Source organism: Paroedura picta, chromosome 2 (genome assembly GCF_049243985.1).
Source record: "Paroedura picta isolate Pp20150507F chromosome 2, Ppicta_v3.0, whole genome shotgun sequence".
NCBI classification, from domain to species: Eukaryota; Metazoa; Chordata; class Lepidosauria; order Squamata; family Gekkonidae; genus Paroedura; species Paroedura picta.
The window spans coordinates 64,063,694-64,091,284 of NC_135370.1; the positions used below are offsets into that span (position 1 = coordinate 64,063,694).

Consider the following 27,591-nt stretch of genomic DNA (forward strand, 5'->3'; position numbering starts at 1 on the left):
CGGGGGCTGGGTTGGGCCAGCCCCATACATAAGCGGAAGAGCCAAGCCTTTCGGCCCGGCCCTTCCCTCAATCTACAGTGTCCCCAGGAGGGACACTGCATGCCCCTCTTGGCTTTGCGGAGCCAACTGGGGAGTCCCCACCTCCACCTTGGTGGGAGAGTGGCATGCCACTCCCTGCCATTGTGTGGTGGGAGCTCCACCTCCCCCCACTCACCTCCTTGCTGTCACTGCCTCCAGGCAATGAGTTGGGCTTTCCAGCCCCTGCATTGTGCACATGCGTGTGTGTGCACCCTTACTATTCTGGGGCAGCCCGCATACTCTAGGGGATTCCTCCTCCGTGGCAGCAGCCCGGTGTGGCTGCAGCCGTGCATAATGTATCTTCATGACCAGTCACTCTCTTTTGGCCTAATGTGCCTTACTGGGTTGTAGAACACTTCTTTATGCTCCTTGAAGGATGAATGGGATAACATTTTCTCTCTTTTTGTTTAATTTAAAATATTTCTAACTCATATTTCTGCCCAGTTAGTGCCCTCAATTGTTTGTTAACAATTAAAAAGATATTAAAATCAACTTTAAGATAACCTTTAAGCAAATTAAAACAAATGGGAAGGAGGGTCCATAAGAGGATGTAAAACAAAATGAAGTAAGTCTTCAGTTTCTGGTGGGAACAATATAACAGCATTATGCATGAGTGCTTTCCCTTGCTTTCACCATGCATGGCTGTTGTTTCATCTTTCTCATTCTGCATTGATTTTCTCCTTTCAGCTCTCAGTTCACTTTCTGGTCATTGTTTCCCCATATTTTCTGCAAGTACTTTTGTGCCAGTTTTTCCCTTGTTTCATTTCCAAGCTGAAGGTAATTCAAAAGAATACAGATTCCCTCAGATTTCTCACCTCCCCTTTTGCCACATCTCAAAGATCCATTTCACTGCCCAGATTGAGGTCATTCCACCCCCTTTGCATCTTCTGCTATCCTCCCTTCTTCAAAGGTATACAAGCTCCATTTCCCCCATGTTTTTACATTTTTAATTCGAGGGGACAAGCAGCATGAGTGTAGGAATATGAGACTATTACTAGTCTCAGAAAGCTGAATTTAAAAAAGTTAAATGATGAGGGGACATTTAAAGGAGCTGCATGAGATTTAGTTCCTGCTGGTATTGACTTGAAAGGGCAACTAAAGAGAAGGCAAAGGGCTGCATCCCAGTACAAAAAAAAATGAGTGCTGCATACAAACAAAGTAAAGGAGGGATCATTAGTGCAGAATGAAATTGACATAAAATGGAAAGAGAGAGAGAGATACTAGGATGAGAAGGCTAAAGTGTTCAAAACATTTTCCCTTTAATGGTATAGTGATCAAAGTTCGGGGGGGGGGGCACACACCTTTTTGGCATTTCCAGAAGCCTAACATTAAAATGGTAGCTGAACCACATGGACCATCTGCAAACCACTGAACTTAAGAATTGCTTGTGATTGATCCTAGATGTGCCCATATTCTTTTGGGGAAATGTAGAGGCAAAATAGGTATTTAGACTTTCTGCTTTCTCTCTGCCCTCTGTCAGACTCACTCCATCTTCACCCTCATTTTCATTATGCTTGCTTCTTACATAACTGAAGAAGCTTTTCTTGTTATAATTTGCATTCCTCACCAATCTCCGCTCACTCCCCGTTCTGGCCTCTGATGGCTGACCTACAGTGCCTAGTAATCTGCAGATACTCTTCTTTAGAAGTCTGTCCTTCCTTCCATTTTTTGAACATTTCCTTTTTCTTCCTTAACTCCTCCTGAAGTTCTCTGTTCATGCAAATAGGCTTCTTGGATCCCTTAGCATGTTTCTGTGTGCATGCATATGAGAGTTTACACCCAGAATTAAACTTTGTTGGTCTTAAAGACTCAAAATTTGCTCTTCAGACCAACACAGCTACTCACCTGAATCCTACATATAGACATTGCAGTAATTTCATCTAGCTGTTACCAGGACATAAACTATGGTGGCAAGATCTTTTCTGCCCAAGAAATGCTGTAACTGACTACCTGGTAGAAAGTACTCCTGGACATTACTTAATGTCTTAATTACTTAATTACTGCAGTTTACTTACTGAGCAAGAGGTCCAGGTCCAGCTGCTTTCCCAGGCTATAAACTTGGCACTTTGGGTCCCTATCAGGGAGAAAGGTGGGGAATAAATGACAAAAATACAATTTAGGAGGAATTCTGCCCTATCTAGACTCCAAGTAAAGACTGTCATGAGTGCTGTTCTACAAGGTAACAATATCCCAGGCACGCAGAAAACTAGGTGTTGTGGAGAAAGCTGTTTATGGTATTGATTCAATCAAATGAGTCTCCAAATCCATTCTGAGATAGTAACAGGCTGAGCCAGGTTTCACGTACTTTGCCATACAGCAAGCTTCACGCGGTAATGCCCAATGTGCAGAAACGCCCTAGATCTTTGACTTGGGTCTGCAGCTATTCCTTGCAGCTCTGATGTGTCATAGAATGATACAGTATCAGTGATGCTGCTCCAGAACACACTGTACAGAAATGGTAAGGAGGACATTTTTGTACAGGGAACAGAATAGTATATTGGATTATCTGGGGAGGTCACTATTTTGAGGCTATGTGATCTTAGTTTATTGCAATGTTTATTGCATATGCCACCTTGCTTTGCATCATGGCTTTAGAATGTTTTTGGTTGTGTGTTCAATTTTTGCAACTGCTGTAATTTTAGTCCTATTGCATTGTTTATTAGATACGCTGTCTGTTTGAATAGTTTTCTGTATTTTACAATCCGTCTGTTAAAGAAAGACAGACTATAAATGAAGTAAATAAATATTCAGGAAGACTTGAGTGTAAACATCCTTTCTCTACTTTGTAGCCCACAACTTCACTTTCACATCTCATCAAACTGGTAATAAATAATCTTAAAAATTTACAATCTTTCAATAAATAATTTTGTCCATCCTATTCTTTGACAGGCATCCTATGCTATATTTCTATTTTATATGCATTTTGTATGTTGCTTTTAAAACCTTTTTTTGCATTGCTTTTAAACTACTTTATACTGAGGGTGATTAAAATGTGGAATGCACTGCCAGAGGATGTAGTGATGACCACAGGAATGAACAGCTTTAAAAGGGGATTAGATAGATTAATGGAGGATAAGTCTATCAATGGCTATTAGTCATGGTGACTGAGGGGAACCTCCACATTCAGAATCTCAGGGCCAGGAGGCAACATCAGGAAAAGTTCTCTATGCCCTGTTGTTAAACTTCCAGAGGAACTAGTTGGGCACAGTGTGAGATAGGATGCTGGATTATTTCCAGCAGGACTCTTCTTATATTCTTAAAAGCTTAATGTGGCTGTCCTAGTATGATTGTTTTAAACAATCTGCTGTAATTAGTTATTGTTATATGGATAGGTCTATGGGACATCTGTCTTATTTTATTCTGTCAGACATCCATCTTTTAAAAAAACTATCTGGTAATTTAAAATAGTAATTGTGGGTTATGTAATTCATATTCTAAGCTCTTTGTGGTCAGGAAGGCAGAGTCTGAATATTCCTGAGCTCAGTGATTGATTATGCACAGGAGGAATAAGCTGGGCCAGCACTAACATGTCAGTGGGACAAATCCTCGCAGACACACCACATCGCCATTAGCCTGGCCCCCTCCTAGCGTTGGACCGCTTTAGGGCCTCTGATGCCCCACGTTAAGGGAATGCTGATCTTTCAACATTTCCTTTGTTAACGCGGACGCCATCAGCGCTCATGCTGGGCTGGACCCATGTGTACAGAGAAGACCCAGGCCATCTAGGCCTGGCTCCTCCCCCTCCTATACCCTGTTCAGCTTCACGGTGTCACTGAGTCAAGCAGGACATTTGATGAACCCCACAATGGTGGGATAGCATTGCCGTGCAGGGACACTCCCTGCCCCCACCACCCCTGCTGCAGAGGGTGGTATGGCAGAATCTGGCTGCCCTGGAATCTGGCATGCCATGTGTGCTGGGAAATTCGTCCCTTGTGTATACACAGGAAGTGGCACGGAACCATGGTGGCACAACACGGCTGCCGCCACCATGCATAATTCGTCAATAAGAGGCAAAGATGTTAAATATATTAGTCACCGCTGAAATCATTTTTGCAGTCCATTTGATTTGATCTTAGACTTGAAAAATAATTTTAGCACTGAGTATCAATATATCCTTAATGAAGACAGATGCAAAAAACCAGATCTCCATTATCCTTGAGTATTTTGCTTCCATCTTGCTTCCATATTATGTTCTTATATTGCACTTCATTTTCTCCATTTATTATCTCTTTTAAAACACAGTCTTGCATTTAACTGCCTCCTTTCAATGTTGTTTAGATTATTTCCATTCACTGTGAAGGTGGAAATAAGAATATGGCTCCCACCATCTATTTGCCTCCAGATAGCAGATCTTTGTATCTGTGATAAAAGCTCCACTAAAAGGAGCTTTATTTTCATTAGAAGCTAAATCCATCTAGATAGTTCCTTATCAATAACCAGGAATGCCAAACCTGAGATGCTGATTTTTGTTCTAGAGCCACATTTGAATTGTGTGATCATATGATACAAGACAAAGAAAACGCCATAACCCCAAAGAAGTCTGTTGACTTTGATTTGTTACGTCTCCCCATCTTTATCTGGATAACTGAGGCGGTGCTGGTGGAACTGAACTTCTAATAACCAAAGATTCCTTGCATCATCTGCATGAATATGATGTCCTTTAAAGAGGAAAACAACATACCTCGGACAAGTCACCATCTTAGTGACTTGTTTACAGTATTATAGATATGTAATGAGAGCCTCTTGTGGCGCAGAGTGGTAAGGCAGCAGACATGCAGTCTGTAATCTCTGCCCATGAGGCTGGGGGTTCAATCCCAGCAGCCGGCTCAAGGTTGACTCAGCCTTCCATACTTCCGAGGTCGGTAAAATGAGTATCCAGCTTGCTGGGGGGTAAATGGTAATGACTGGGGAAGGCACTGGCAAACCACCCCGTATTGAGTCTGCCAAGAAAACGCTAGAGGGCATCACCCCAAGGGTCAGACATGACCCCATGCTTGCACAGAGGATACCTTTACCTTTACTTTTTAGATATGTAAACTTGGATAAGTATTTTTAATATTAATATTTTCATCAGATTGGGTTCTAGCTCCTGTTGCAGCATATCACTTGCTGTGTATTTGCTCACATGGTCACTGTGTGCTTTAGTTCTTGCTTTGCTCAAGAAGGAAAAGTATTAGCTTCTGCAGGAAATTAGATGTTCGTCTGAAGGGAAATTTAGTTATTTGTGTCTGAATATAAAAGTAAAAGTAACCCCTGTGCATGCACCAAGTCTATCAGTAACACCACAATCTATCAGTAACAATTACAACACAACATGAATAATAACAACACTGGGAAGATGAAATTGTTCAGTCATGGCAGGGTGTCTGAGGGGGGACCAGCAGATGTTCCGAGTCAGTCATCCTCAAGTGAATGCCTGGTGGAGGAGCTCCCTGGGGAACTGTGGAAGTTCAGGCAGGGCTCTGATTTCCCCAGGGAGCTCGTTCCACCAGGTGGGGGCCAGGACCGAGAATGCTCTGGTCCTTGTTCAGGTCCAACACACTTCTCTGGGGCCAGAGATCCACAGTCAGTTGGAGGTGGTGAAGCATAAGACTCTTTTGGGCATATAGGCAGGGAGGCGGTCTCTCAAATACACTGGGCCCAAACTGCATATGGCCTTAAGGCAATTACCAAAACCTTAAGCTTAATCCGGAATTCAACTGGGAGCCAGCCAAGTTGTTGGCGTTCCGGCCGGATGTTGAATCTCCATGATGTTTTAATGAGAATCCTGGCCGCAGCATTCTGCCCCAGTTGTAGTTTCTGGATCAAGGATAAGCGTAGAGCGATTTGCAGAAGTCCAGTCTAGAGGTGACCATCGCATGGATCACTATGGCTAGGTGTTCTGGGTCCAGGTAGAGTGCTAGTAGCTTGGCTTGGTGGAAGTGGTAAAATGCCAGCTGCACTACCTTTTTGACCTGGGCTTCCATTGTAAAGGAAGCATCCAGGATCACACCCAGGTTCCTGGTGGAGTGCATTGCTGAGAGCTGTACACCGTCCAGAGTGGGTAGACGTGCTTCCTCCCATGGTCCCTTCCTGCCCAACCACAAGACCTCCATCTTTCATGGTTGAGCTTCAGACTACTCTGCTTGATCCATTTCTTCATTGCTTCCAAACATTACCTCATGTGATCTGGACACTGTACTTTTAATACAGCCTAAAATCACATTTGCCTTTTTAGCTACCAAGTCACGCTGCTTACGTTCAGTGTCTGGTCTATTAAGACCCCCCAGATCCTTTTCACACATACTACTTCCAAGACAAGTCTCATCCATCCTATAGTGATGCATATGATTTTTCCTCTCTAGATTCATAACTTTACATTTATCACTATTGAAATTCATTTTAGCCTAGTTTTCTAACCTGTCAAGGTAATCTTGTATTCTGATTCTGTCTTCTGGTGTGTTTGCTAACCCTCCCAGTTAAATGTCATCTGCAAATTTAGTGTTCCCCCTCTATTCCTTCATCCAAATCGTTTATGAATATGTTGAACAACAAAGGGCACAGGACAGATCCCTGAGGCACTCCACTCATCACTCCTCTGCAAAAAGATGATGAACTATATATAAGCACTCTTTTGGCACAATCTGTCAACCAATTCTTGATCCACCTAATAATAATAGAAACCATACCACATTTTACCAACTTGTCAGTAAGAATATAATGTGGAACCTTAACAGAATCCTTACTAAAATCAAGGTAAACTATGTCCACAGCATTCCCGATCTAGCAAGGTAGTAACTTTCTCAAAAAAAAAAAAAGAGATAAGGTTAGTCTGACATTACTTGTTCTTGAGAAAGCCATGATCTTATATTTGTCAGGTTTTTATCTTATGTGACCTGCCACGAGACAGCTTTGCTGATAGCAATAAATTCAACAACAACAACAACAATAGATCCACCCTCTAGGGCAGCCCCTTGAAGTTGGCAACCTTACCACTTTTCCATATATATTGAACTACTGTTCAATATCTATCAGGCTTGTCACAGGTCAGCAGCTGAGCCCTGCATATCACTGTATGCCAGTCCTCCTCCTTATCCTCCTCCTTTCCTGGCTGTGGTAGGAGGGATGCCTGCATTATTTTTGTGCCCTGTGGTGCTATCATTTCTGCCTGTGTAAGAACAGCATGTAATAAGCTTTGAAACTACCCCTGCCTGGTTGTCTTCAGCTTTTAAAAAGCTTGGTACAGAAGGGAGAAGATAGTTTAAAATTATTTTTGACTTGCTAATTGCTGATGTGTGCTCTTATTCCAAACAGTCAGGTTGGAAATGAACCCATCAGATGCAGGCACAGGTGTATTGTTGAGGGATGAAGGGGCAAATTTCAGTGTTGGGTTTCATACTGGTTTTATGTCCACTCTTAGCTTAAGAGTCATGCATCGTTTAGCAGTTTGCTTCCTGGAAGAGAGAATGAAGTCCAGCCTGTGTTCAGGAAAGTCTAACTTGTGGATATAATCATTGGACTCATAACAACTGGCTGTTTAAATTCTTACAAAATGGAAAAGGTTGCACAAATCAGGGTGCTATTAAAATTAACAAATTTCCTACAATGTGATAGTGGTCCCTTACACTATCAGTTGTATTTCCACAACAAAAAGATTTAAAAGAAATCTGGGTATGTTGAAAACCCAAGAGATAGTTGCACTACTGTAATGCTATAACATTACGTCAGCTGAAAGTAAAAGAAATTGGGGTCCATATGTGTAATAGCAGCTGGAAGAGAGTGGGGCAAGGAGAATGCATGTGGAATGCTATGTGGAAGCCCCATCACTGCACTGTTGTGTTGGCAGCTGGATCATCAACTGAGAATCTATACAAGCTCTGTGTGGAAAACACCTAAATCTGAATAGGAAGATGACATAATGCTTGGGATAAGTGTTAACCATGCAGGTAGCCAGAGCAAATGTGTCCATTTGGTGGTTTCACCCCACTGTCCTCAGTTTGGTAACAGTGATGAATATGAAATGTAATAGGTTGATATATATATAAAATGGATCCAGCTGAAAGGAAAGCAGGCCTAGTCTAGTGTTAGTGAAAAAGGCAAGAACAGTATTTTGAGATTATGTTATCTTGTAGCATGTTTTCTCAAATCCCTTGTTGGAACTCCTTTAATCTTCAGAAAGTGAAGAAGGCTGAAATTGCTAGGTTGTGGTTCTGGGCTGAAATTTTTCCTCATGAACTATGGATGGTTTCTGTCACCATTCCTTCCTTACCTATTAAAGGCAACAGAAAACAGGACACTAATAAAGCTTTACTGATTATATGGGATGTATTTCTCCCCCTTTTCCAGTAAATAAATGTTATTCAGAAATTGTGTATATCTTTCGCAGCACATTATTTACTATGTTGTAATTTCATAAACCCTGACACATTTTTCTCTCTCTCTTCAGGGTTTCCAGTTGTTAGCAGTTGTAAACTGTAGGTTTCCAAAATAGGGAGTCAGAATTCATTTTGTAATATACATTACCAGTAATACAGTTCGGTAGTTATGTTCATTCTTGTGTGCCCATATGAAATGGCACTGGCTTTTAAATAGTACATCAAAGAAATAAAAATCCATAGCAACTGAAGCTCATCTTATTTACTTGTTTATTTATATTTATATTTTTTTGTTTTGTTTTTTGTTGCGTTTTCCAGATTGCCTTAATGTTGCATTTTCATTCCCCATGTTGCCATTGTTGTTTTTACCAGACAACTTCATTAACATCCCCATGCTGTCCTGGGTTTCTCTTTTTTTCCTTATTCTTGCAGAAACTAGCTTTTCCCGTACTCCCCTCCCCCTTGCAGAATGAATTCACAGCATAGCCACTTGTTTGAAATGTGGACAGTTTTTTCCATCTTGTGGATTGCCACCCAAACCCACCCCTTCTGGGCAGGTTTGGGCAGTGATTTGTTCTTAATTTGCATGCTAGAATTTCAACATTTCAGTACTGGAGGGCGCCTCTGCTGAAAAAAAAGTTCAGTCCCATTGGGAGGCCTGACACCAACAGCCAATCATTACCATCCTTACCATTCCTTCATTTACATGCAAGCGGAGTCTAGCACAGGGGTAGTCAAACTGCGGCCCTCCAGATGTCCATGGACTACAATTCCCAGGAGCCCCCTGCCAACATTCGCTGGCAGGGGGCTCCTGGGAATTGTAGTCCATGGACATTTGGAGGGCCACAGTTTGACTACCCCTGGTCTAGCACAGCTACCCTGAAAACACGCAGGAAACACACTGTTGTGAACTGGGTACTGATGCAAGTAAGGGAAAGAAGTTCAACATTTTGGGGAGGAGCCAAAGAATGCTCAAATGCAGGAAAAGACACAACTAAAAAGGCTTTTTGATTTATCATATGGCGTATGTAGCATAGCCAGGAGATCCGAGGATTGTCTGGCTGCCAAACAAGGGCCGTTCGGAGATAGTTTGTCATTGCCTGCCTCCACATTATGACCTTTAGTGTTCTTTAGAGGAACTCCATCCAAATATTAGCTAGGGTAAGCCCTGCTTAGATTCTGAGATCTGACTAAAAAGGAGACATGTACCCCAGTATGATTTTAAGGTATGGTGGGTGGGGAATGTCCTCATAAGGGTATTTCTCAGCAATACTTCAGCACATGTGCAAAAAAGCCGGGGGGCGGGGGACGCAAAACCAATCCACAATGTGAATGTGAATAGATTGACAGGGAAAAAACAAAGAAAACGTGTGTGTATTGATCTCATCAATTGTGCGCTTATTTGAACTGCTATAACACAGATGAAAATTTGGAAGGCAGATGCAGTCTGGAAAATACCTGTATAATTTCTGCTACCTTGAGGACTAGACATTTTTAGGTTTAAAAGAATCCTTAGTGCCTGTGCATAGAATCCAGTTGTGTTCCTGTTTCTTCCTAGTTTGTCTCTCATTGAGATAGACGAATGATCTATTATGATACTGAGTAGAAGTACACTATATTTAGAAGTCTGTCAGTTTGAAACATGGCATTGTCAAATTAATTGCAAAAAACTCATTCTCTAAACTCATTCTCTAAAGCCTGGCAACATAGAGATTTGGACTTCTTTGACTTACTATTAAAAATATTTTTCTTCCCATATTCCAAGACTTCAGAAATGAGCAGAAGATTAATACCCCTGTTCTTTATCTGTCTCAGTATAAAAAGTAGGTGGGGATTCCTAGCGAGGAACACTTCTTGGGGCTACTTCCCACACTGCAGTAGAAATTATATGGAATAAACTACTGTACTTACCAGTAGGGTTGCAATCTGTGGAAGATCATAAGTAAAATGCAGTTCATTAACTTGCATAACTGTTCCCTGACCTTGCCTAGTAGAGTGGCTATTGCAGGAGACAGTTCTTTCAGAGAGGAGGAGCCAAATGAAAGTTCATCTCAGGCAAGATTTTCTAGAGGGTCTTTCTGGCTTTCTGATGCAACATAGTCGAATGGCTGTAGGGATAAGAGCCTCTAGGTGAGACCTTGGGTATCCCCTGGAATTACTGCTTATCTCCAGACTACTGAGATCTGTTCCTCAGAAGAAAATTGATGTTTTTGAGAGTGGTCTAGGACATTGTACCCCACTGAGGTCCGTGCCCTCCATCCCCAAATCTCCAGGAGTTTCCCGACCTGGAGCTGGCAGCCCTACTCTACATGTCCTGCTAATGGCAGAGGGGGCCTGGCAACCCTAAATGGCTGCTGAGGGAAGCAGTTTGCAAGAAGCCAGATGGGAGTTGGTCTCAGGCTGGCCAACCGAAGGTGTATCTAAAATCGATGTATGGCTGCAATACACATTACAAGGTAGAAATATAAACACTAAATGTTAACTTGAAAAAAGAAGTGTATGAATAGGCCATAAAGACAATCCAGACACTTTACCCGAAATTCTCTGTTTACTTCTGTACCCATTTGGTTTTCAGATTGCAGAATCCTTTTTTCAGAATTTGCATTCTTTAAAAACTGCGCAAGCTACAGCGTCTGAGTTTGGTAGCTGGGAAGGAGGGAAGCCTGTTATTGCTGACCACAATGAGGACGTAAAACAGAAGACTCACCCTGTTTTTAATACTTTACATATTTGTTTTGAAGGCCATTAGCTGTCAAGCTGGCAAAAAATCCAGAGATCTTTTGCCAATTATGTGCTATTTTGGTTAAACCAAACATAAGCCCTAAACTCCAGGGAGCACTTTTTGAAACACTGAATCATATGCTTTCTTACACTCTCTGGAAAACTGGATCCCACAGCACAGATATTCCCAGTACATTTTCAGCCATAAACATATTGATCACACTAAGTATAGCTGACTTCAGTCATTGCTGGGTTTCCTTCACACAGACATGTAAGCTTTACAACACGATATTAATTGGCTGACATCTATATAAAAACAGGTCATAATCTGGTGGGATTTTGTTTTTTAAGGTGCCAAGATTCAAAATTCTAACTTGGAGTCATCAGACAAGCACTCTCTCAGAGCTATGAGAAAATAATCTCAGCAAGGACTTTTGCAAAGGAAATACCAAATATTTGTTGGGAGACATTTGACCTCCCAGAACAGGGAATGAAGCTATTTGCATAGGTCACAGAATGTAAAAGCTTTTTAGAAATGGCTGGTATTCAGTCTGATAGTTTTTTGTTTTTGCATTTTTAGTTATTTTTTTAGAAGAAATACTGAATACTCTGACTCCAAAAGCTTAAAATCTAAAGACATCAATTATTTTATTGTATATGTACTATTGCTTTATAAGCAACATGATTCAGAATGGTCAGTACTCAGAATTAGTAGACTATTGCTGTGGTTCAGTATAAGGTAGCTTCCTGCGTTCTTGTGATTTTAATAGCTTGTTTTATCCAAGTTTTAAACGTGTGTAATTGTTGTAGTCCTATCTACCTGTTTCACTGTGTTATGCATCTCATTAAGCATGCACATACTCATGTTGGAGTAACAAGGACTACAAAAAGTGTGACCAGAGGAGCTGGGGTTGTATCAAGTCTGAGTAGATTCAAGGATATGAGTTCTACCACTTTCTTATCAGCCTTATAAAGTCACTTACTAAGTGTAACTTGTATGCATCTTACAGTTGAATTATCTATTCAGTGAAAATTGAACTCCCAATATAAAAATGAAGTCACATTTTTTTAGATTTTAAAAGGTCTCTAAAAAAACCTTTTGTCTGATGCATCTGTCTTAAGGCATGGTGAGTCACAAGTAGGGTTGCAAATCTCCAGGTGGCAACTGGAGTTCTCCATTAATCACACCAGAAGATAAATCAGGGTACAGGATGATCTTGACAGGCTAAAAAAACTGGACAAAAATGAATTTTAATAGTGAAAAATGTAAAGTTCTACATTTAGGTAGGAAAAATCAAATGCATCACTATAGGATGGGTGAGACTTGATTTGGCATGTGAAAAGGATATGGGGGTCTTAGTAGACCATATTCTGAACATGAATCAGCAGCGTGACCCAGTAGCTAAAAAGGCAAATGGAACGTTGGTCTTTATTAAAAGAAGTATAGAATCCAGATCATGCAAGCTGATATTACCATTTTGCTCCGCTCCGGTTAGACTTCACTTAGAGTAATATGTTCTGTTTTGGGCACCACAATTGAAGAAAGATGTAGAGAAACTGGAGCATGTCCAGAGGAGGGGCTACAAAGATGGTGAGGGGTTTGGAGATGAATTTGTATGGGGAAAGGTTGAGGGAGCTTGCTCTGTTTAGCTTGGAGAGAAGGCAACTAAAAGGTGATATGATAACCATCTTCAAATACTTGAAGGGCTGTCATAGACCATTTATGCACTGGAAACTTCACTGCCCCAGCTCCTGTGCAGGAGCACAAATCGGGGGTGGATGAGGTACACCAGGCCAACTGCTCCCCCATGTGGGTGCAGGAAGAGGTGTTGCAACCTGCTATGACTAAAAGTCCAGCCTGCAGCACAGCATGAAACCTCCAGTGCATAATCGGTCATATAGAAGATGGAGCAGAGTTGTCTTCTGTTGCCCCAGAGGGTTGGTCCAGAACTAATGAGTTGAAATTAATTCAAAAGAATTTTCAGCTAAAGATCTGGAAGATGTTCCTGGCAGTTAGAGCAGTTCCTCAGTGGAACAGGTTTCCTCTGGAGGTGGTGAGTTCTCCTTTGGAAATTTTTAAGCAGAGGCTAGACAGTCATCTGACAGAAATGCTGATTTTATGAACCTAGGCAGATTGTGAGTGGGTGGGCAGGAAGGGATGTGCCAGTGTTTGCCTCTTGTGGCCCTTCTTTGCATACCCAGATAATTGCTGATCGCCAGTGTGAGATGGTAGGTGAATTCCTTTCTGGCCAAACTGGATTCTGGAGATTTTTGGCAGGGGGATCACTTGGGCATGAAACTGGGATCACCATGGGTGAGCAGGTAGTTGTGAGTTCCTGCATTTTGCAGAGGATTGGACTAGATGACCCTAGAGGTACCTTCCAACTCTATGATTCTATGTTAATGCAAGCATTTGAATTGATCATGAGTGGCTATAGTTTCACTACTGCAGCCGTGAGCCTCCAGTGATGGTGACATGTGTCAAGGACTTCCTCACCATCCCACCAAGCTACCTTCCGCCTGGAGGAGTGACTCACTCCAGGGCCCTGGAGACAGTTGGCAGAGCCATCAAAGACCTGGAAGAAGGCCAGCTGGGGTGGGGCTGCAAGGTGCAAGGTGGGGCTGCAAACAGGAAGACTGGTCAACATCAAGTGACTAGCCTGGACAGGGATGTAGCTGGCAGCCAACATAGTCCCAGATACTGAAAGTCTGATGGGATGAGCGTGGCCCATAGGATGAGGCCAGTGCCAAGACATAGCTGAGAATAAAAGAGAGGCGCAGATGGTCAGGAGAGATGATAAATTGGAAAACAGGTTAGAAAAGGAAGAAGTGGAGCCAGCAGTTGCTTTCCTGTCAAAGAGAGGGGACCTGGATATAAAAGAAGGCTCCAGAGCACAGGGAGCAATCCAGTAGCAGGGCCATAACATGCCCTCTACCAGGAAGACAGAGAGTGACAGGAGTGTCCTGCTCTCATTCTGAGTCATGGGAAGTACCCTGGCAAGGGTCACAAGACAGCAAAAGGCAGTATCCATCTGGGCACATCCAGGAGTCACAAAATGCTACCAAAGGGCCAGAATTCACAGTGAAAAGAATTGTGACGTAGAGCTGTTCTTTTGGTATATTTATTTTTTAAGAAAAGCTTTCTGAAGAAAGTATACTGGTATGTCTTGCCTAAAGTCCTCTTCATCTTCCTTTTTATGTTCAGAAGGCTTATTCGTGAGCATTAGAACATAGGCACCTGCACTGTATAGTATAGCAGGAGCTCAGTGCATAATTCTACCAGTTGTGTAGCTGTGTGGCAGCTCTGAAAATACAGGAGCAACTGCTTCCATGTGGTTGCATCCTATAGTGCTCCAGTAAAATTTCACTCCCATATTTCCTGTTGGAGGGATTAGCAACATTGTTCTTTCTCATGCCACTGGTGTCCACTCCCAAAGGTCTTGGAGGTGATTCAGAGGAGGATTTAACCTGGGAAGGATTCTGGTTGATATAAATATGCTTCCATGTAGGCTGAGGCATTTCTATTAAGACTTTACAATGTATGAATATGTCAAGTTATCCTAAGTTGGAAAGTAAGGCTTAAGAGGTACTTTTAAAAATATGATTTACGCTAATATAGGCTTGCTAATGTAAAAATAAAAGGCAGTATTTCTGTAATCTATAAGGCCTAGTGAGTGACCCTTTGTAATATTTCATCTCTCTTTTTTCTTTCCTCCCTCCCCACTTTTGTTTAGGATCCTTGTGTTCCCTAACCATTGACAAGGTCTTTCCTGAAGATGAGGGTCAGTATAAATGCATAGCTGAGAATGCTTCAGGAAGAGCAGAATGTGCTTGCAGTGTACTGGTGGAAGGTAAGTGGGGTGGCCTGGTTTGGAAATTTCAGAGGAGTAGTCATATTAGTCTATAGAAGGAAAACAAAACGGAAGTCTGGTGGCAACTTAAAGACTAGTAGCATTTATTCCAACATGAGTTTTAGTCAGAGTTCACTTCCTCAGATGTAATGAAAGAAAAGTGAGCTTTGACACACAAAAGCTATATGATGTTAGTCATTAAGGTGCCACTGGAGTTCTGTTTTGTACTTATCTGGATTATGTTTTACTGAAGATCTCAACTACCTTCCCTTCACACCCTTCAACTTAAGATATTCGGGCTCCATTGGTGCCATGTTCCAGTTCTTTTCAATCTGATTCTTATTTGTACAACTGTGAAAAAAATGTTTTCTCCACTTTCTACGTGCTTTCTATGAAAATGTAGTAATTCAATCCCTAAGCTAAACAGTGAAGTGCTGTATCAGTTTTGCTGAGTATAAATTAAGACGTTGCAGACTCAGGTCATCAAAACATTACTTCTGAAATTATTTTCAAACCCTTTCAGTGCTATTGTAACAGTTTATTTAATACAGCTATAGGGGTTTCTGTGTCTGGAGGTATGGGGCCAAATGAAACAATTTATGTAATATATATCTATACACATGCATCATATAACCCTGAGTGTATAATCTTGTACAACCAGTAAAACAACAACACAGTTCCTCTAAATATTTGTGAAATGTTCATCTCAGCGGCACTGTCCGGGACACAGGAAGTGCCTGCTGTCTGGCCGGCACTTCCCCTCCAGTGGGCCAATTGCTGGGCGCATCCAGATTGGGCCGGCCCCTGAAGTGCCCGCCTCCAGAGGCCACGCGCAAGCCACTTGCCCAGCCTCATGGTCACCCAGCCTCAAGATCGCCCAGCTCGTCGGGGGGAAGTCACAAACTCCGAACTTGCACCCCATGTTCATGAACCTTTGGGTTCGCTTGAATTTGTTAACTTTTTAGCTGTTTCCTGGGGCGCTATGCATGTGAAATTCACTGTGGAGCCCCCCAACTATATTATTTCATTGTGGACATGGTTTCTGGATCTTATCAAGTGTCCAGCTTTCTTCCCTTTGGCCCTGGGAGGTGGCCATCTATCTACCTACCTTCCCGTCTCATAGTTTTAGAGAGGAGCAAGGTTTCCTATGAACTTAAAGGATGATAACTGAAATGGGCATCGGGAGCCCCCACGGTGGCCATGTGTGACCATACATATGATCCTGAGGGTCCACAAGCTTGGAGGGGCCTGGATGGGGTGTAGCTCCCAACATGCTCCCTGGGTCCTGGGTCAGGTGCTCTGACTTCCCACCTACCTACCTGCCTATTTAACCAATATTCTACCTGCTTACCTAACCATCTACCTGCTCACCTACACCACCATCTACCCACCTATCTAACACTTGCTGAGCACAGCTACCTATGAGCACCGGATCCAAGGCCCAAGGAATGCGGTGACAGCTACAGCATATCCTCGCCTCTCCAAGCTTGTCCAAGCTTGTCGATCCTCCTGATCACTCCCCACTCCACAGGCATGCCCTCCAGATCCATTATTCAGAAGACACAGCAGCTCCACTGAATTAAGGACCAAATATTGTAACATTTAAAACTTAAAGTTCCATGGAGTACAATTCTGCACTTTGCATGTGTACAATCTAGCCCTTATACTGTCGGCAGCCTCTGGAGTCTTGGAGATTTAATGGAAATCAGATGGCTGAGATAGGTTAAAGTTTACAACTTAATAGAGAGAGTTTGCCATGGTGTATATGCAATGCTAGGCCAATTCCACCACTAGTTAAAAAGCTTTTTGAAAGAACAAAGTGCCTTGCAAATCTGTTTACCCGTGGGATGAGTGTACATCCCACAAAGTGCAATCCTTCCGTCAGACTTCTCTTAGTTCTCTGAAAATACTGTTGTCTGTCTCAGCTGTAGTTTCCATCTTCACTGGAACAGCTTGTAACCTGCCCTCTCACAGTTGCATGATCAAACTGAAACATTTCGTTCTTTCAACATTTACTGAAGGGTAAAGGGCTATTTTTCTGACTTTTAATTCTGATCCCTCTTTTTTAACTACAGATGGCCAAACAAACTTAATCAGATTAATCAAAGTCAAACTGTGTTATATTTTCTGACGTATTCTGTTGATACATTATAGGATTCCTATTTATTTATTTATAAATTAAGTTATACCCTGCCCCTCCTGACAAAGTCGGCCCATGGTGGCTTACAAAAAGTTAAAAGATAAAATACAATTTCCATAAAAAACCCTCAATTAATCCCCAATAAAGTAATAGTACTCTGAAAACTCCAACAGATGGTGGAAACAACATCCCTCCCCTATCCCAGTCGGTATAACATAAGATAACAGCAGCAGAGAGTGCTACTTTTATTCTTTCCTTCAGAATTTGTCTTGAGTAATTGTATGAAATAAACCTTTTAAAATTATCACTCAAGCCAACGTGGGGGTAAGGAATGTTATAGTATAGTCCAGTCTCATCATATGTCAGAAGGTAAAGCAGGGTCAGTACTTGGATGTGGGGATCATGAAGGAAGGCTCTGCAGAACAGGGCAATAACAAACAATTTCTGATTTTCACTTGCCCCAAAATACTTGCCGGGGTTACTGTATATATATATACATCCAAGCAGGGTAAAATTATAACAGAGTAAAATAAGCTAATATTATAGACTAAAATACAGTAAAATCAACTGATTTAAACATCTTAATTCTAGCTTGATAAACAGCCATTAAAAATTCAGCTACACGCAATGTGGTCTCTGCAGAAAGATCGTTAAGCAGAAACTGGAGTGTGGCTTCATTATTTACTAGACCTCTGGGACAAAGTAGAGGATCCAGAAGTTTTCTGCGAAGACTCACATGAAGTTCACAATCTAAAATAATATGTGAGGTTGAATCGGGACAGTTCGCAGAACACGGACACAATCTTTCCCTCCTTGGGACATGCTGGTATCTTCCTGCAAGGATGCTTGAGGGAAGACAACTCATTCTTGCCAGCATGAAAACTCTACGAAGGGCTGGATTAGTAAGATTATAAAAATAATTAACAATTTCCCCTCGATTTAATCGAATCCCCAGAGAAGCAGAAGAACATACATAGGGTTATGCTGGAAACATTATGGACTGTTCGGCTGACACTAATCTTTGTTTCAAAAATTTAAAAATTTCAGACTCATTAAACATAAGAAAAAAGTCTGTTGAAAATCCTAGTTCTATAATTTTAGCTTCAATACTGAGAAACCATGAGCTGCATTGTGGGTCCATCTTTAAGTAAAAGAGTAAGCCATGCGACTCCACTCTGAAAAGTATTTTAAGCCAAAATTTAAAAATTATCAGCCAAGCCTTGGTTTCTAAAAAATGTTGACCAAGCTCAGCACACAGCACACTATAGGGCACACACATGGGAGCACCAAGAATTTGGCGAAAGAAGGTTCCCTGACTCCCTTCTATCTTCCTATTGAAAGCCTTTGCCCAAATTGGAATACCATAAAACAACTGGGATAAAGTTTTAGCATTAAAGATTCTTATGGCCGCTGGGACAAATTGGTTGCCTTCCAAAAAATAAAAACATTTAATTTGAGCTGAGGAACACTTAGCTAAATTCAAAGACCGGTCCCGGTGGATAGACCATTTAAGGTTATAATTGAATGTAATGCCTAAGTAACTAAAAATTTTTACTCGGTCAATTGTCTTGCTACCCAACATCCATTTCCTTGGAGTCCAACTCTTAGAAAAAACTAGAATTTTAGATTTCGAGAAATTGATCAGTAAAGAGTTGCGCTGACAATATGAGTAAAAACACTTAAGAAATCTTATAAGACCAACTCTTGAGTACGAGAGGATGGCTGTGTCATCTGCATATAATAACAGGGGTATTGCACGTGAGCCAGCCTTTGGAGGGTGCCCATTGATCTGATCAAAATTCTGGACCAAGTCAGACAAATACAAATTAAAAAGATGTGGGGCAAGAACACAGCCTTGTTTCACTCCTTTCGTAACAGGCACTTTGGCAGTTAAGTGGCCCTGAGCAGAATATTTAACTTGACGTGCAGTGCCGGTATGGAGTTTCCTGAGTAGAAACAGTAAGCGTGGGTCAATATTAAGATGCTTCAGTTTTTCCCAAAGGGCCTCCCTTGGGACTGAGTCAAAGGCATTTTTCAGATCCATGAATGCAACGAATAGTTTTTTTGTTCTGAGACTCATGTATTTTGTGGCTAAAGAAGCTAAAAGCAAACAATGTTCTAAAGTGGATTTTCCCTTGGAAAAACCAATTTGTTCTGGGCCAATAATTCCTGAAGAATGCATCCATGTACTAAGCTGCCGTTCGAGGTGTTTTGCATAAAGTTTGCCCACTATAGAAAGAAGACTAATTGGGCGAAAATTTTCAGGAAGGCTTGGATTACCTTTTTTAAAAATTGGGATGATGATTGAATTGAGCCATGAATCTGGAATTATTCCAAAGTGATCTATAAGAGTAAACAGGTTGGCAAGGGGGAGGGACCACCAGGAAGAGAAATTTTTCAGGATCTCAGCAGGAAGGCTGGTCCAGGGGATTTACATACTTTTAATTCATCAATTAACTCCAAGATTTCATTGGAACTCACCGGAGGCCAGTTGGGGATACTAGATGGTACTGTATCTGAGTTCTTAGTTAGGGCTGTGGATGGAACATTAAAGATAGCACAATAATGGTCAGTCCAGATTTGGGGTGAGATATTAGAAGAAGGGCAATCAGAGTTAGAGCCAAACCGACCAGCAATTGAATTCCAAAAAGTTTTGGAGTTGTTAGATTCTGTAAACTTGTTAGTTACTGTAAACTTGTTACAACTTGTTGGGACATGAGTTTTCAAGAGCAATAAGAATTAAATTGAAGGCAACTGGGGGGATCTGTCTCTATTTAACTCTAGCAGCTTCAAACATGTTCTTTTTTTCCTTTTGTAGAGATCTTAAAGCCAACTGAAAAGAAGAGCAAAAAGCCAAAGAGTTCCATTCCTCCTGTATTTGCAACAGAGAGTAAGTGGTTTAATTCAAGTTTTAAAAGTTCAGCCTTACTGTTAATCTGAAACCATGATAAAAACTCAATAGGGGGTCTTCCTGATTCATTCAAAAAGGCTGCTATTAGCATAATCACTACACATTCAAGAAGACTGCTGTTACCATGCTTTGGTACAAGTGAAGCTGATCTCACTTGCCTACAAGATGGTACTGCCAACAGACTCGTTCCAAAGAGTTCAGTTACTTTGGAAGAGCATATTGCAGAGAGATGGTTGTCTTGTAGATATATGGCTCTTCAACTGAGAAATTATTGCTCCTGGGTGTGTGTGCTAAATTAATGTGTGAATTTGGTGTAAATTGGCTAAGAGTAGGTGGTTAATAAGTATAATAATAAATAAATAACGGAAAAAAGGTCATAACTGATTACAGCTCATGCCTATGTCTTTGATAGTATGGGTGTTGCTGCTAAAGTAGCACAAGCTCTTTTTCTTGTTGTTGGAATTGCAATCAGCTAGTAATTTGGTGAGATGAACCCTAAAGGGTTGTTGCTGTTAAGCTGTCAAACAGCTAAGCTGCACCTATGTGCTCACTAGTGGTAACAAATGGTGACTGTTGGGACTGCAACCATGAAGACTGGAATTTTCTAAGCACATGGCTGATAGATCCCTCTGTTTAAGATGGTCCACTTCCTACTTCTGCAGGATGAGAAACTTCTCCTGCTAGCCAAGAGGATGAAATTCTCCATGGAACTCTCTCCATCTGCTGATGTGAGGACATATAATCCTGCCTGTAGCCTAGCCATAGGGGCTTGCAATGTGTTTTCTTTGTAACTGCTTTTAAGCTTTTGTGCACTGATTCAGTAAGATGAATATAATGTATATTGAAGCGTAATCTTTCCAGTAAAAATTATTCCTTTTAAACCTCAGAGCATGGTGAGTCTGGATTTGTGCTTCATCCAATAGGAAACCAATAACTGGAAATGCTCTGTTACTCTGCAGCTGCATTTATCTGGGGGGATCTAGGACCAAGTCTAATCCAAAAGTCCCAACACTTGTCTCATAGTCTGTTGAAAATGTAACCATAGCTAGTCAGAAGGTGACACTGAGATATTCATTATTTGCTGAGAGAGCAGAGGGCAGTGAAGCCATAATTCTTCTGCCTCTCTAAAGAAAGTGGGAAAAGAAAATTCCACTAATTGAAGTATTGTATTTAAAAGAGCCTACAAAATCCATTTTCCAGGGAGAAAAGAGAAATATGACCATGATTCATGACTGTAAGAAAAAAAAGCATTGGCACTTACAGCATTGTAAATATTGAAGGATGGAAACCATTTGCTAAATATACTCAATAGTCTGAAGACCCATCTGAGCCTTCGGGGAGGGCGATATATATATATAAATATAAATAAATAAATAAGACTTGGTCATGAACATAAATAATAGTGATACACAAATAATAGTGATACACTCACAATACTGAAGGAATATTGATCTATGCTTGTTACATACGGATCTGTACCTGACCTTTAAAAATGCTGCAAAGTTCCACACTGTTTCCCTTTTCTTCATCACAGACCATTCTTGAAAGATGGTGTTCTGCAGAACATCTTTAGATGACTTATGTAAGCTAACAACAGTGTGCCTAGATGGGAGCAGGCACAAGTGTGCTGGTCCTGATCTTGCCTATGCACAATTTCCAAAATATGAGTATTCACCTACATACATACAAAGTATAGATTTTACCTGAGTTGCTTTTTTACTACTACTACTACTACTACTACTACTACTACTACTACTTGATTTCTAGCCCGCCACTCCCAAGAGGCTCATGGCAGGTTGCAACATATATAAAACCCCCAATTAGGGTACCCCCTAATACATCAAAAATTCTCCAAAATACCTAAAAATCCAAAACACAGGGAAACCAAGTGGCGGAAAAACTAACACAGCGTAACCCAACCCACCCACAGCCAAGGGGGCAAAAAGGGGTCATTGATCATTCAACTGCCAAGAATAACCCAGGTACGTCATTAAAAGATCTTCTGGTTTTCAAAACAACTTAGTCCAGTGGTTCTCAACCTTCCTAATGCTGTGACCCCTTAATTCAGTTCCTCATGTTGTGGTGTCCACCAACCATAAAATGATGCCAGTGTTCTTTCACAGAACTTAAAAAGAAACTGACCAATGGCATGAAGATCCATTGTTCATGATTGTATATAAATTGGTTTCTTTCCAGGATTTCTCAGTTCAGTTCTGCCTCTTGTCTCACCATGCCGATCTCACTCTTTTCTGCTGCCTCAGACAGACAAACACTATCTTGATCTACACACAAGGCTGTTGTGTGGATGGCGCCCCCCCTGATCTACACACAAGGCTGTTGTGTGGATGGCGCCCCCCCTGGCCAAGCTGCTTGCCCTGCTGCGACCCCTGTGAAAGGGTCATTGGACCCCCAAAGGGGTCCCGGCCCCCAGGTTGAGGACCACTGACTTAGTCCCAGCCTCTTATGAAGGAAATTAATGCATTTATACAATTTGGTTCTACAGTTTTCCAGCAGCACTTACTCCTGGTTTTTGCTCCCAGACTCTACCAGCTAGACAGCCTCTCCTGCATCCTTAAATTTATAATCCTCTTATATTGTGGGGTATTCCTAACCACAAGAAATATTACTGTGGTCTGTTCCTATAGGAGTATAGAAGAATATTTTATTTATTATATTTATATACCACCCTCCTCGAAGGCTCAGGGCGGTTTACATCAAACAGAAACAATACAAATAACAGTATATAATAAACAATAATAACTATATTTGGAGTATGCATCAGAAAATCTTCGAATCATAATTTTCATCCAGGGAAATGAATTCCAGGTTTAGTCTGAAAGGAATACCTTAATATCATACCTTGATATAATTCTTTCCATCTCTTCCAAATTTAATTTAATGTTAATTTCAACTATGATCTGATGAAAATGAGCAATAAAACCAGTTTTATTTAAATAATTTTCTTTAAGTTTGCACAGTTTTATGAGTGCTAACCTTATTAAAACTTTACTCCTCAGGGCTTATATATGTAGCAGAGAATTTCATACAGAGATAGATTTATTCGTGTTTATGCAGTCACACCACTTAAAACCCTGATGTTTTCTGTTTCTGCAGTTTATATAAACATCAAGTCTCAATATGCAACTTACTTTTTAAAAAATAAGAGTTTCTTATTTGAAAGTTCTTTACAAGGCTCTTGGCAAAATGTAGACCTGTATAATTTTGCTTTTTCATTCACTACTGTTGAAACTTTTCAGTTTGCTTGTGGGTAAGCCTCAGAATTGTTTGTTTTTTATCAAAGTGCAGGACCTTAGAAGGAATTGTACAAAAGACCTCAGTAGCTGAATTTTGAGACTTCAGAGAACATTCCATTCCCTGTGTTATAGCTCAAGGAAATTCCCAGTCTTGGATGTTAATCCAGTTCCCTGAAGAAGCTTCTTGTAATGGTCTGGCCATGTAGTGGTATCAGATTGCAGCAATCTTCATAGCTCTTTCAAATAACCAAAGCTGAGGAAGGATACAAAGTCATTTCAGTCCAAGATTCAGGGTTCCAAAGGTCAGGCAAATATAGGAGTCTGATTCAAGAAGTCAAGGTTTTCTAGATTCAAGCAAGGAGGTGTCAGCCTATAGCTTACGCTGCATCCATACACACCACAATGTCTCTTGAGATATTTTATAATTAACCACCAGCTGCTCAAACTCAATTCTGCAACAACTTATCATCACTTTCAGCAGGTAGCCATAAGGTGAACATTTTTCCACTTAGCCTGCAGCTTTCCTCTAAGCCTGCACCTTTGCCTCTCTAATGGTGCAGGTGATCCTGAAGATCTGGAACACACAGCTGGCTTTCATCAGCTAGATCAGGGCTGGGGGAATGGAGGTGACTCTATACAAGCTCTTGTTTGTTAAATCTTGGCATACTTACATCTTCTCTTAGAATCATAGAGTTGGGTCATCTCAGAGTCATCTAGTCCAATCCCCTGCACAATGCAGGAACTCACAACTACCTGCCCACCCACAGTGACCCCAATGTCATGCCAAAGTGATCCCTTGTTTGTCAGCTTCTGCTGCCTCTTATCTGGCCATGCTGGACCATTCATTCTCTGTGGAGTCCTCTTCATTCCTGAGTCCTGGCTGACCACAACATTTCTTTTACTCAGGGTTCTCATCCTCGTGGGTACAAAATTATTAGCAGAAAACACAGACTCCAAAGTGTTACTGATACGAATTAAAGGTTTATTGAAAGGCGTTATTAAAGTACAACCCTTGAAACAAAAGGATGCAAACATGAGTACAAATTTTATGCAAATTAAGCAGTCTAAATGTTTAACGGTCCTCTCACCAATCCTGTTTAACATCTTCATGCGCTCTCTTGCCCAACTGGTAAAGAAGTTTGGGCTGGGATGTCACCAATATGCAGTTATTTTTGGCCCCAAACTCTTCCTCCTGATGGATGATCGCCCTGATTCTCCCCCAGAAGCATTAGCCAGTAGCTTGGAAGCAGTGATAAGATGGCTCAAGCAGAGTCATCTGAAGCTCAGTCCATCAAAGACAGAGATCCTATGGCTGGGCAAGAATGGTCCAAGCAAGAAAGCTCACCTGCCCAACCTAGATGGTATGCAGCTATCAGCAGCTCACTCCACCAGAAACCTAGGCATGATCTTAGATGTTTCCCTCTTAATGGAGGCACTGGTCACATGAGTATCATGGCTGGCATTCTACCACCTTTGCCAAGCCAAACTACTAGCACCTTACTTGGCCCTGGAACACTTAGCCACAGTGATTCACATGACAGTCACTTCTAGACTGGACTTCTGCAACTTGCTCGATGCAGGCCTCCCCTTAACCTTGATCCAGAAACTACAGCTGGTCCAGAATGCAGCGGCCAGGGTCCTCACAGCAACACCATGGGGGTCCCATGTTCAGCCCATTCTCCAAGAGCTGCACTGGTTACCAGTTGAATTCTGGATCAGGCTTAAGGTTTTGGTAGTCACCTTTAAAGCCATACGTGGCTGGGGCCCAGTGTACCCGAGGGACTGCCTCTCTGCCTACACCCCTCAAAGAACTTTGTGTTCCACCACCTCCAACTGGCTGGTGATCCCTGGCCCCAAGGAAGGTTGCTTGACCTCAACCAGGGCCAGAGCCTTCTGTGACCTGGCCCCCACCTGGTGGAACGAGCTCCCTGAGGAGATCAGGACCCTGACAGAGCCAGGCATTTGTTTGAAGCATTTCTGCCAGGCATTTGTTTGAAGTCAACGAAAACTAACATCCCCTGGGCCCCTGAACCTCCCTAACATGAATCCATATGCCTGAACTGATCAGCCATGGGTCTGTTAGACTATTATTATGCTAGATTGTTGTTCTTCCTGTTTATTGTTCCGTTATTATTGTTACTATCCATTCAAATCACTGATTTGTTCAAAATTGAGAAAGGATTTCGGCACGGGTGTATACTGTTGCCTTGCCTATTTAACTTGTATGCGGAGCACATCATGAGAAAGGCGGGATTAGAGGAGTCACAAATGGGATCAAGATTGCAGGGAGAAATATCAACAACCTCAGATATGCAGATGATACCACTCTAATGGCAGAGAGCGAGGAGGAACTAAAGAGCCTGTTGATGTGGGTGAAGGAGGAGAGTGCAAAAGTTGCCTTGAAACTCAACATCAAGAAAACGAAGATCATGGCATCCGGCCCTCTCAGTTCCTGGCAAATAGATGGGGAAGAAATGGAGATAGTTCGGCTCCAAGATCACTGCAGATGGGGACTGCAGCAAAGAAATTAAAAGACGCTTGCTCCTGGGGAGGAAAGCTATGGCAAATCTAGACAGCATCCTAAAAAGAAGAAGGGGATGACAGAGAATGAGGGGGTTGGATGGAGTCACTGAAGCAGTTGGTGCAAACTTAAATGGACTCCAGGGAATGGTAGAGGACAGGAAGGCCTGGAGGATCATTGTCTATGGGGCCACGATGGGTCGGCCACGACTTCACACCTAACTACAACAACAACAATTCATTCGGACATAGCTACTGAGTTTGATGTATTGTTCCATTCCTCTTCATGTAATGTGAACCGCCCTGAGCCTCAGGGGTTGGTGGTATATAAACAGCAAGCTATGAATTACCACTCTGCTATCCTTCTGTCCTCCTAGTTTCAGCTCAGTTTCTTAACAAGCAAGTTGATGAAGTTTCATAGCTACCTACCCAAAGATCCTGAAGAGGTGGGATTCTCACAGGCTTGTGAGCCTTTCAACCAGGGAAGGGCAGGATGACAATAGGCCTTTGGATGCCTCAAGACATTCTCCAAGTATGAGGACAAATTTCTGGCTTGCAAAGAAAAGCTGCTCATAAAGGAAATCTGTTGCAAATCCTGCCTTCCTCCTGGACTTTTCTACATTTCTTTTGGACAACATGTCACTCCTAAGAGACAGAGTCAGAGGCATGACTTATTTCCCCCCTCATTTATTGTTTTGCACCTAGCGGACTGCAAAGAGCTATAACCATGACATCTTCCCAGTATCACAAAACAGCATGTTGGTCTGAGCTCTTCTTATCAATCATGAGATTGATCTTCTTGCTTCTCAGAGTTGCAGGAGTTTGTCATGTACATTTGGCAGTCTTCATGTCGGTCAGCTCATCAATAAGCAGTTAATGGGGCTTTCCAATGTTCAGATTTGGGGAGAAATGAAGCTAAAATAAATAGATATGTCTAATATGTTTCTTTAAAGTCAGTTTGTAACAACTGGAACATGGATAGTATTCACCTGTCTGCAAATTCATGCAAGTTCCATGTGGTTCCAGCTCCATTTAGCATAATAAAAGACAATTACCCCAGTACCTGCATTCCAACACTGATCAAGGGCAGCCTGAGCTGTGGAACATATGGGGCAGGTATCCTAGGCTTGAGGGGCCCTGTCCACCCATATCCAAACCCCACTGACAGAGGAAAAACAAGAGAAGGAGCTGGCTCCCACTGTTGCCCTCCAGGACTTAGGTAGCCGGCACAGCATTAGCCAAACCTACCCACCTGTGCCCTTAGGGGCTCAGCCAGCCACCATGCCTCTTGTGCCAGTGGCCTCTGAGACTTGGGTAGCCAGGGTTTTGTTAGAATGCCACATATTGGGATCCCTATGTACTCTTGGTGACTATGTATTGTTGTAAATATTAGGCTTGTGCTTATTTGGCCTAAGGGCAACTTTTAAAAGAAGTTTCAGTAACTCTAATAGTAATAATATGGACTTCCTCTCCCCACCCCCCACCCCCGGTCTTTTCTTGACCTAATCATACATGGGAAAGCATTTTTGCAGGGACATTTGAAAATCCCTGTATACAATAAAAGGAAACACTTTCTCTGTGTGGTCAAGGAAAACACTTCCAAATGTTTCAAACAGTTCATTGTGTAATGTTATTTTTCTCTCTGTCAAATGAACACTATTTTGTAGTACCCGAGATCCTTAAGGAAATAAATCTTCAGGCTTACTACTGTATGAAACCTGTCTGAATTTATGTCAAACAAGTCTTGGCTAAATTATTCTGT

General features: G+C 41.8%; 1 protein-coding gene across 4 annotated transcripts in view; it reads left to right on the top strand.

Moving 5' to 3' along the window:
- Positions 1 to 27,591, top strand: part of MYLK (myosin light chain kinase) — a 240,345-nt gene that overhangs the window by 152,965 nt on the left and 59,789 nt on the right. For all 4 annotated transcript variants that reach the window (XM_077320437.1, XM_077320438.1, XM_077320436.1 and 1 more), the window contains 2 exons: positions 14,888 to 15,004; positions 19,963 to 20,034. In XM_077320437.1, coding sequence (XP_077176552.1) covers positions 14,888 to 15,004; positions 19,963 to 20,034 — 189 coding nt within the window. The remainder of the gene's footprint in view (positions 1 to 14,887; positions 15,005 to 19,962; positions 20,035 to 27,591) is intronic.